The 12079-nt window shown below is 35.9% G+C and overlaps 1 protein-coding gene across 3 annotated transcripts in view; it reads right to left on the reverse strand.

Moving 5' to 3' along the window:
• Nucleotides 1-12079, reverse strand: part of MAN1A2 (mannosidase alpha class 1A member 2) — a 124171-nt gene that overhangs the window by 44815 nt on the left and 67277 nt on the right. For all 3 annotated transcript variants that reach the window (XM_037135143.2, XM_037135142.2, XM_037135144.2), the window contains exons 7-8: nt 2777-2900; nt 887-980 (exon numbers count right to left, since the gene is read on the reverse strand). In XM_037135143.2, the coding sequence (XP_036991038.1) occupies nt 887-980; nt 2777-2900 (218 nt within the window). The remainder of the gene's footprint in view (nt 1-886; nt 981-2776; nt 2901-12079) is intronic.

Raw genomic sequence — 12079 nt, forward strand, 5'->3', positions numbered from 1 at the left:
TGGAGGCAAAGTCACAACTTTGTGACTTTGCCTCCAATGTAACTAAAACTAAACTGAACTTAAGTTTAGTTTTCCAGACTTTTAAGAAACTACTACTAATAAACCCATAATTTATTAAAATTCTGTAGGTTCCATATAAATACTTATTTTTAAAAAGCCAATTTCTTCAAAGAGCAATTCTGAAGCTGTAATAAGAAAATCACCCCCTCGCCAGACAAAAGGCTTTCTCCGCAGACAGAGGGAATCACTTCCACCACAGTCTCACGTAACAGCTGGTAGCCTCCGCAGCTACAGCATTTACCACATCATATTCCACCCACTTCTAAGTGTACCTGCCTGCCTACCCCGCTGGCCTGGGAGCTCCCTGAGTTCAGACCAAGCCCTACATATTTCCCCCATCTCCGGTTTCATCCAGGAACCTGGCGCAGAGCCCAGTAAGTAACAGACACTGACGCCCTCCTTTAAGACGAACGACTGGACACAGCTTGTTCAGGAGGCACAGCCCGTTCCTGGTCATTCACGATACTCTCTAGTTTCTCACTTCAGTAAACACCTACCCCTTATTTACATGAAGATATGCTTTATAAACAGGGGCTTCAGGTACAACTCTCGGCAAATGCTCTACCACATTTTAACAAAGCGCTTACATATACAAGAAATAAAATACTCTTATTAGATAGGTTGTTAATGTGTCCATTTTACAAGTAGAAAACTAAAGCTACAAGACATTGGAAACTTGCCAAAGATAACTGTACTAGTAAAACACAGGGTTAGACGCTAACTGGGAGCTTCTCATGCTACAGGTAATGTACTTTTCACTACATCAAGCAAAAGTTTCACACAAATAATCTTTTAACAAAGCATCAACTGTACTAGAAATACTTACACTGACCCCAGCGACCTGTTCTTGGGTTCAAATAATTTGGATAAAGACCATTTGGACGTTCCATTTTCTGAAGTAGTTTCCGAATGTGCATGACCTAAACAAAACAAATAATGCAATTAACAAAACTATATGTCATCAGTGCTTATATTAAACTAACTTTATGTTTTTTCCTTACTCAGAACCGTCACTACCTCCTCTGCTATTTGTGTGTGTGGTGGTCAAGAATAGCTTCTGTTTTTAAAATGTCTCATTTTTTATGACATATGATATTTAAAAACTAAGCAACAATAGAAATATAAAGCAAAAAGTTTTGATTGGCAATGAACTGATCCTAAAAATCAGTCTGGAGATAACTGAAATTCTTATCTTGTTTAACGATACAGGAACATGACACATCTCTCCATTAAGGTCTTCTTCAATAGCATTCAATAGTTTTGGAGTTTGTTTATCTTTTGGTAGATTTATCTGTAGAAAACTTACATTTTTGTTCCTATCACATAATGTATGTTTTTGTAAAGTGATACTTTCTTGCCTGGTTAGCCGATGCAAAGAAATGCTACTGACTTTTAATATCTATAGTCTTAAAAAATATATTAAGCTCTTATTTGTAATGATTTAAATGTAAATTGTCTTAATATTTTAGGTAATCATGTAATTTGTGATTACTTTCTTCTTCATATTTTTTTAAAAGATTTTATTTATTTATCTTTAGAGGGGAAGGGAAGGAGAGAGGGAGAGAAACATCAATGTATGGTTGCCTCTAGTGCATCCCCTGCTGGGAATTGGCCTGCAGGGAACCGGCCTGCAACCCAGGTATGTGACCTGACTGGGAATCGAACCACGATTGTCTGGTTCGCAGGCCCATGCTCAATCCACCAGGTCTTCTTCATATTTTTTTAAAAAGATTTTATTTATTTATTTCTAGAGAGGGTAAGGGAGAGAGAAAGAGAAGGAGAGAAACATCAATGCGTGGTTGCCTCTCACGTGTCCCCCACTGGGGACCAAGCCTGCAATGCAGGCATGTGCCCTAGCCTGGGAATTGAACCAGCAACCTTTGGTCCACAGGCCAGCAATAAATCCACTGAGCCATACCAGCCAGGGCTCTTTCTTCCTTTTCAAGTCAATTCAATTCTTGAACTTTTGTTCATTTTGTTTTTCTTGCCTTACCATGCTGGCTAGAAATTTCACCACAATGCTGAATAGAGGTGGCAATCAATTTTTTTAAAGCCTTCTAAGTGGTTAAAACTTCTCAAAGAACAGCAAATATTTTAAATATGTCATAAATAGAAAGGACATTTTTTCTAGATAATTTAAAAAGAAAAACCAGCCTAGAGTTCTGACAAACACATTTCTGGAAAAGCAATTGTTTTCTTTTTTTAAAAGATTTTATTTTTAAAGCCAGTTTGGGAAAGGTGGGAAAAAAGGAGAGAAACATCAATCTGAGAGAGAAATATCAATTGGTTGCCTCTAGTACATGCCCCGACTAGGGACCAAACCTGCAACCCGGGCATGTGCCCTGACCAGAAATCCAACTGGCAACTCTGTGCTTTGTGGACTGATGCCTGAGCCCACCTGGGTCACGGCAAGGCCATCATTTTCTAAGCATTAGTCAAGTCTTTTGGTAAATCTTAAAGGATTCTTTTTTTAAAAAAGATTTTATTTATTTATCTCTGGAGAGAGGGGAAAGGAGGGAAAGAGGGAGAGAATCATCAATGTGTGGTTGCTTCTCTTGAGCCCCCTACTGGGGGCCTGGCCTGCAACCCAGGCATGTGCCCTTACTGGGAATCAAACCGGCGACCCTTTGGTTCACAGGCTGGTGCTCAATCCACTGAGCCACACCAGCCAGGGCTTAAATGATTCTTTAATAACAAAGAAGGCAAGAAAACTAACCTTTTTGTAGTAAACGGGGTCCCCTGTCAAGTAACTGAGGTGGACAAACTCCATGTGCAGTGTCCCAAATTCAGCGAGAATGCTGCTACCTGCAGATGCCCAGCCCCAGTTCCGCCCGACTCCACTGAGTGAAAACAAAGGGAAAAAAAGGCAGAATTGGAAAAAGACCAGAACATTTTCTAAATGAACACATAAGCTTCAAATAAATTTCTTAGGAATTATTATATCTAACATAGTAGCTGTTTATATCTAAAATTTTATTATTTAAATGTTTGAATAGGTACTACACTCACAATATTTAAAAAATTAAAACAGCTTAAGAAAGTACATAGTAAATATATATCACCCTAGAAATCTCATCTCTCTTCATACCACCAAGCCTCACAGATAATCACATTAACTTATGTGTTAGTACAGAATTTTTATGCATATGCAAGCAATCCAAATATATATTCTTATTTTCCTCCTATCTTAAACAAAATATAGCAAAGCACACTTACTGCTCTCTACCTTGTATTTTACTCTTACGATGTATCCCAGTGGTTTTTCCAAATTAGTTTATAAACAACTTTCTCTCTCTTTTTTTTTTTACAGCTGCACATGATAATAATGATTTTCAGTTGGAATGTCCCATCCAAGAGGCTTATGGAAAGGTGTGAGAGCATCCTGAGTTGTCTCAAACCTTGAAGGTACAATCTGCATTTATTGTGCTGGGGCCAAAGATGTCACATGTCCTGTCATGGTCAGGATATCATACAGTAGAGAACTGTCCAGCCCCAAATGCAAATAGTGCCAGTATGAAAACTACTACATTATAGAGATAGATATAATTTAACCAACCCCTACTGGTGGTCTGTTAGCATATTTCTAATATTTTGCTATTATGAAAACTTTTCCAGTGGATAATCTCACATACATTTCTTTTGTGCAGATGCATTGCTGTATCTATACCTTCCCTTCCGTTTTGATTATAGATATTGCTATACCTTCCTGCCCCCTTTTTTTAGCCTGCTTTTAATTTGTTATTGAAAGCCAGACAATATCAATGAAAAAGTGTCAAGGCTTTGGAAATTATCTTCTTTCTAGGAAGGTTATGTTTTTTTCTGAAACACAGGGTGAGTACAGGCAGATTACCGTGGTTTTAGGCTTTTTTTAGGGGTATCTATCTCAGTTTTACCTCTACGTTTAGAGTGGCTCCCTGACACTCAGCTGAAAGCCTGGGGTGCTTACCAAAGGACCGCCCCTTTGGCAGCCTTGAACACTAACCTCTGTCTCCCTAGAACCATGTGACCTAACTTTTCTCCTTTGCCCTTTAGCCCCCAAATGCTGTTTTCTGGTGGATTTCCTTGAGCCTTCAATCACAGAATCAACCAACAACTTAGCAAAATTCTGTGCGTAAAATTGTGGGCTTTTCCTCTACAACCGCCCCATCTTGAGATTTTGTGTCTCATGTCTCAGTCATTCTGGCAGCTCCAAGACATGACCACAGCCTCCTGGCCCTAGTCCACCAGGTGAGGCTTGGCCCCTACCACTCTGTAGCATGACTTGGAAAATGCCCTGAGGCAAAAAAAAAGTCAATGTTTATATGGAGTTAACCTTCTCTTAAGGAAATCCGACCTGAGTTAGCTGCTCTCCAGTGGCCCCAAACCTTTATGATTGCTTGGGTGGTAGGGCCAGCCTGATAGAAGCTATTCCATGATTGGAACTGGAAGTCTAGATTAATTAACTATTCAAGTATTATTCCTACTAGAACTCTAAACCATTCTCCAAGGTCTTTTTTACTTTGAGGACAAAGTACAAATATTAAGTCTTTTTCTCATTTTATATACACCTGTACACTGCCAATTCCGTATGTCATTTTATTTATGTGTTGTGAAAACATTAAAACAGATATCAAGGTATCCCTAACTCACTTAAAGTTTTTAAATCATTTGGTGCAGCTTTTACACTGTTTTTAAAAACATGACACCACTAGCAGATTTTTTTTTTGAAGCTAGAAGTGAGAATCAGGGATGAAAAATGGATATGTATTAGTAAGTAACCATATAGGACAGTCATTCATTTCCAAACAGTAAGTGCCTACTATGCTCCGGTAGATACAGTAGTAAACCTGACAAATAGCATTCCTGCTCCCATAATAAATAGGAGTATTTTAAATCGTGATAATTGTTATAAAGAAAATTAAACAGAGGAGTAGAATAGTGGCTACTAGTGAAGGTAAGTTAGAAGACAGGCTCTTTATGCATAATGTTCACATAAAGTGTTTCTGAAAAGACACAATTTGAACTGAGACCAGAACCATGTGAGAAGGAGCAAGTGAGGCCTAGATCTGGAAGGAAAGCGTTCCCAGCAGAGAAACTGCAAATGTGAGGGCCCTGAGGAAAAAGAAGGTGGCTGGGGTGGCTAGAGCTCAGGAAGGGAAAATGAACGTTAGTGTAATCCAAATTATGTAAGAATTCTGGAAGGTTACAGCGAAATTCTTATTCTAAGTGTGATAAAAAGTCATGAAGGATTTTGCAAAATGCAACATAAGATTTAAGGAATGAAGCACACCATTTAGAAAGACTACCTTGGCAGCAGCACGGCGAATGGATGATGGTGTGGTCAAGTACATAAGCTCAAAGTCCCCAGGAAGTCCAATAGCTCCCTCTTCCCTATAAACACTCTCTCTGGCCAAAAGTCACAAATGGAGTTTCATGCACAGTGCATTTAAACACTTCTCAGAATACTAAACTTTAAACAAAGCTTTTCACATATCTTATACACAGTTTCACAGGAATAATCTAAAATGTTAAATTATAATCTATATAAAGTCTAACAACTCAAAAAAAAATCCCTAAAAACAAAATACAATGCTGATGAGAACAGAAAAGCTCCAAATATAAAAAAGGTGACAAGCTGCTCAAAACCAATCAGATCATAATTTCATGTAAATGCTGATTTTCAACTTTACCTTTTATACTCACTCACATATTTACTCTTTCAGCTGCTCTTCACTTCTTTATGTAAATCCACCTTTCCATTAGTGTTATTAAAATGTTTAATATTTCTGGTAATAGAGGCATGCTCACAATAAATTCTCTAAGCCCTCTGTCTAAAAACGCCAATTTCACCTTCAGTTTTGAAAAACAGTTGCAGTGGTTATAGAATCTGAGAGTGATATTTTGCTTTCAGCACTTTCGAGACGCACTCCACTGTCTCCCGGCCTGCACTGCTGCAGGCACAGAGCAAGCGGTGGTGCTAACCTGTTCCCTGTGCATGATGCCTGTGTTATTCAGGCAGTTTTAAGACACAGTTTCCTTTTTCATTGACTTTCAGCCCTCCATTATGTTTCTCTATGTTTATCTTGTTTGGGTTACATCCAGTGTCTGGGATCTGTGGGGTTTATAGCTGTTTGTCAAATTTGGGAAATTTTCGGACATCACTTCTTCGAATAGTTTTTCCGCCACTCCTGCCGCCCCCCAAACCACTCCATTATATGTTTGTCAGACATCTGACATTGTCCCACAGGTCACCGGCTACACTAATTTCATTTTTCTCTCTGTGCTTCAGTTTGGATGGTTTCTATTGCCATGTCCTCAAGCTCACTGATCTTTTCTGATGCAGTGTCAAATCTGCTGGTAAGCTAGCCAAGTGAATTCATTTCAGGCATTTCTCAGCATTAGAAGTTCCATTTGATCCTTTTAAAAATCTCTCTTCTCATTATGTTCACATTTCCCTTTAAATCGCAGAGCACTTATAACAAATATTTTAAAGTCCTTTCTTGCTATCTTCATCATCTCAGTTATTTCTGTGCATGCTTCTATCGACAGTTTGTTTTTTTTCTCTTAATTATGGGTTATATTCTCCTGCCTCTTTGCATAAATAGTAATTTTTATTGGCTTTTGTACAGTATGAAAATAGTACTGAATATTTGAATCAATTTCCTTTTAACAGTTAAATAACTTGCTGGTAGCCAGGTTCTTTCAAGGACTGCTTTTAGGCTTTGCTAAGATAGCTCTATAACTGCCTTTACTAAAATATGAGCTTCCTGTAGGTTCGATCCAATATACTACCAAGTATATTCAAAAGGATGTTTAATATTTAACTGTCCAATTTGTCCAACTCCTTTATTATTTTCAAGTTTTTTAGTTGACCATCTTTTTATTCACCAAGCAAGCAATCATATGATCTGTAATTATTCATAATTTTGTTTCCAGTTCACTATCTTTATTTTATTCCTTTTCCTATTTGGTTTCACTTATTAAAACCTAGAGAAAAATGTTAAATATTGTCTTGTTCTTGATTTTAATGTGCTGACTCTAACATTTCATTAAATCTTTTGTTTAATAAGGCTCTGCTGTTAAATGAAAATGACAAATAAACAATACATACACACAAGGGCATTTATGCACATATCAATAGAACTGTCAAGGAATTTTTAACAGTGGTAGTCTGAAAGACTAGGGGTTGGGAACCAAAAGCTTACTTTATAGTGAGTATATGCCATTTCAATACATGTATATTCATCCAAAACATGTAGTTCTTTTTCCCAATTAAATATCTAGTTATGTAAAAAAAGAAAAGAAAGTAAGGGAGAAAGGAAGAGAGAGAAGAGGGAAGGAGAAGGGAGGAGCCTAAGGAGAAGGAAGATACAGTAGGAAAGTAAATTCTGTTTCCTACTTAGAAGCAGGTAGCCAGCACAATAGAGTATATTTTATTTAATTAAAAATAGGGTCATATTCTTATATATGTTGCTTTTTCACTTAATACACCACAAGTATCATCCTTCTCCAAAAATCCACTTCCAGAACATCATTTCAAATGGCTGTTATGTTCCATGGCAAGGACATGCCACCCCTTTGCGTGTAATGATTCTACTTTCATTAATATAAATATCACTGCCATAAACCTCTTACAACTAAATATTTTTTGCATACTTTCACTTCACCAATATAAATTTTCAGAAGTGAAAGGTCAAAGGGCAGGGATATTTCAAGGCTTCTGGAACTGCCAATATACCTTCCAAGTTACTCAGATTTCCAATTCCAACAATTACATGTGATTTTCATTTCTTCACTCTGCCAATCCTAAATAATATCATTCTCTTTTTGTCAATTTTCTAAGTAAAAAAAAATTGATGACTAAAGTGGCTAAAGATTTTGTTTATTTTTAATAGTATTTCTTTTTTGAATCACCCAGTCATGTAATTGGCAGCTTTATAAATAATTCATGGGCATTTTTCATAGCAGTCTGTAAAAGCTATTTATATATTAAGAAGATACTCACATGCCATCAATATCATTACTGCTACTAACATTTTTCCTAGTTTGTTATTCCCCTTAGATTTTATTTGGCTCATAATATCTTTAAGTTCAACATAATTGAAAACTTCAAGACAGGCAAGCTTATGTTTAAAATTTAAATATTTCCTAAAATAAAAGTTCATCAAATGCCTGCTTTCTATGCTTCTTTGATTGAGTTTTCCAAATTTTAAGGTGTAAAATCCTTTTAAGGTCTTAATTTTTATCTACTTACACCTTCTTGAAGAGATCAATCCAAACTAAGTACTTATTCAAAATTGTAGCAGACAATTTCCTCTCAGAATCCTTCACTGAACCCTGAATAACAGAACTTCCTTCAGTGGTCAAGCTGGAGAAGTTCAGTGATGTAGCAGTTAAAGGGTTATGTGGAGGATGCCAATGCTGTTGGCTGGGTAACGTCATCTTGGTGTGGTTTCTTCTGCTGTTTTTAATAAAGCTTTTCATATATGGTTTCCTAGTCCATTCAGCCTCTATTCTACATATTTAGTTAAGCTTCATTCCTTGTGCTTTGCCAACTATGTCAGAATCACTACTTCTCAGACTGTTATCTGGGGTAAGTTACTTGCATGTGCACGTTAAGTGTTTAGAATACAGTGGTCAACAAAACAAGCATGGTTCTGCTGGATGGATATACAAAGCAAGAGGACTGAATCCAGTGAAGTGTCACACATCACTGCTGTTGAGAATGTTGCTGCCTTCAGAAGGGCAAAGGACTTCCAGAAAAGTGCTCCAAGTTTGTTGCATGAGTTAACTTGCCAAACCAGGGAGCATCAGTAATGAGCAGGACCCTCTTCATTTATGCCCTATACATGCCTTGTTACTTTTTCAGAGAAAAGAATTTCAAATGCCCTCTTCAGTTCTTCCTTTAATCTCCTGGTACTGAAATATATCTCAGTAACTCCAAGGTGGGCATAAAGGTTAAGGCTCTCCACAAAAATGGCAATTTGCCCTTTCATAAATCTCCTTACTCAGAGGACTAGCTGAGGCATTTGGAGGTTCATATATACTGGTCCCCCATATTTCATCACCAGCCATTTCTCTAAAAGTCAGTTTCTTACCTGTATCTTCCCATTTCCACATCTCTTTTTGGTTAAATTATTTCCTCCACTCAAGAAGCCCTACACCATCTGTCACCTGTTAATATCTCTCACTCCCTCACAAAAACAAATTAAAATGCTCCTGGAAACTCCCTAATCTTCTTAAATAAAAGTTAACTTCCTTTTCTCTGATGATCTCGTATCGTGTTAATTGCAAACTGATGTCCTCTGTAACAAATTAGTTGGGTATCTGCCATGTGTCACTTGACTGAATTTCATGCAGTTCTGGTTGGTCCTTTGAAAGTGAAAAGTGTGTATTATTCACTGAAAATATCTACAGTATCTTGGTTAGGGGTATGCAGAAAAAACTGAATGTCATTCTTTATTGACTATATATTAGTATAAAAATGAAAAAATGTAACATGTAATATAGACAGTAAATAAATACAAGGATGTAATTACTATATTATGCTAGATGACCAAAGTCCTAAGAAAGTTTAACTTACTAAAATTTATTTAAAGTAAACAGAAAACAAGTTATCTAATGTAATTTGTTTAAGTGATAAAAGACATAAAATCAGCAGTATTAAAACTTTCTCAAAATTCCAGACCCAAATGGCTTTACTGGAAGCTTCTATCAAGCATAAGGATAAAAAAATAATTCTGATACAAACTCTTCCAGAGAAGAGAAGAACACTACCTAACATGCTTTATAAGAGAAGCACAACCTTGATATGAAAACTAGACAAGAATATCAAGAGAAAAAGTACAGATCAATATCACACACACACAAAAAAAATGCAAAGACCCTAAACAAAATATTAGCAAAAATCCAGCAATATATAAAAAGAATATTATATCATGATCAAATTGGATTTATTCCTTGAATGCAATAATGGTTTCCCATTGGAAAATAAATCAATGTAAATGACTGTAATAAAAAGACTTAGAAATAAACTATAGACAAATTACTTGAAAAAGTTTCAAAAAATCCATAATATTAAACCCTTTAAAATATTAGAATAAATAGAACTGCCTTAAACTAATAACAATTATCTACAAAACAATCTATGGCTAACATCATACTTACTGGTAAAAAACTCACTTTCTGCTAAGACAAGAATGTCTGTGATCACCATTTCTATTCAATATCATAGCCAGTACAGTAGGGGGTGGGGGGGACTTTCAGATAAATTATTGATATTACCAAGGAAATGCAAATTCAGCAAGATTGAACTCCAACTAAGTTTACAAAAACAACTGTGTTCTATGTTCCAGAAGTAGAAAATTAAAAATTTTAAATACCATTTATCAGAACATTTTTAAAAATCAAGACACTGCAAATAAATCTAACAAAATTTTTCTAATTTATGCTTACACTATGATGCTGATATCTTCTAGTGACTGAACTAGTTTCTCCATGTGGGGAATAAAACAATAAATTCTGGATAAAGAACAAAATGGCAATGAACTAAAGTCACTGAAGAATGAACAAAGGCAGGCAATCCTGAAAATAATGGGAACTTTGAAAAACAGGTGAGCGAGGGACATGTTTTCCATTTTTTAATAGCTTTTAGCCCAAAGACAAAGTCCAATCTAGACAAAAGAACTAACATCTGATGGAAAACATGCAGTCTTTCTGTCTTGAAGAATTGGAAGCCAGTGATCTGTAGAAATTGGAGCTGCTGAAAAAACAGGGAGGAACAATCCTAGAGAGTTTACACTTTGAATCCACCTAAATTAACTAACTAGTTAACAGCACACAGACAACACACACGCATGCACACACCCCTTAGAAAAATATGAGATTCCAGAGTCTCCACAACAAAACTTTCAGAATGTCTAGGACACATTCAAAGTGTTACCCAAACTCAGTAAAAGATAATCCACTGAAACAAACTCCAAGATGACCTAGACGTTAGCAATGTGAAGATTTTAGAAGAGCTGTTCTAACTATGCTTGATGAAGTATAGGGAAATATGTTCTAGAAAATCTCAGCAGAAAATGAGAATGAAAGAGCAGCAAATCAAAACTCTAAAAAAAATTCATAAGTAGGCTTACGAGCAGATTAGAGCAACCCAGGAAAGAGTCAGTGAACACGATCAAAGGAAATCCTTCAATTACTGAACACGGAGAAAAGACAAGAGAGAGAGAGAGGAAAAAAAACAAGACCTTTGGGGTCCTATGGGACAGTAATAAACATGTAAAATACAAAGAATTGGAATTGCAAAAGGAAGTAAAAAAATGAGGATGAAAAGACATCTGAAGAAATAATAACCAAAATTTTACTATTGTACTTAGTGAAAGACATACTCAGATTCAACAAGCTCATCAGCAAAGGCTAAGCAGGATACAGAAAGAATAAAACAGGATAATGATCATTCAAGTTCTAACTTATAAGAAACAATGAAAACCAGATGAGAGAGAAACAACATCTTTAGAGTAAGAAAAACCATTAATCAAACATTTTACACACACTGAAAATATCCTTTAAGAATGAAAGCAAAGACTTTTTCAAACAAACAAAAAAAACACAACAGGAATTCATCCCTACAGATTAGCACTACAAAAATGCTAAATAAAATTCTTCAGACTGAAGTGACATAATACCACATTAAAACTCAGATCTTCAAAGAGAAAAGAAGAATACTGAATATACTGCCTCATAAGTATTAGACTATTATTCAGTAAACATGTGGGTAAATATTAGACTATTATTCCCCTCAATTCTATAAAATAAATAGGTTTGTTTAATATTTTAATAATGTATTCTGAGATTAATAGTGTGTTAAGATGTAATTCACCTCACAACTTAACACAATACGGATGCGAACGATAGTGTAAATGAATAGGTATGGTTGAAATGTTTCTATCTGTTACATGAAGAGTTAAAATATTGACTCTGTTACCTGAAAAATCAATTCTGTATAGTGTGATTCCTATAGCAACCACTAAAAACTAGC

The sequence above is a fragment of the Artibeus jamaicensis genome, unplaced genomic scaffold (assembly GCF_021234435.1).
Source record: "Artibeus jamaicensis isolate MK-2021 breed Jamaican fruit bat unplaced genomic scaffold, CSHL_Jam_final scaffold_1689, whole genome shotgun sequence".
NCBI lineage: Eukaryota > Metazoa > Chordata > Mammalia > Chiroptera > Phyllostomidae > Artibeus > Artibeus jamaicensis.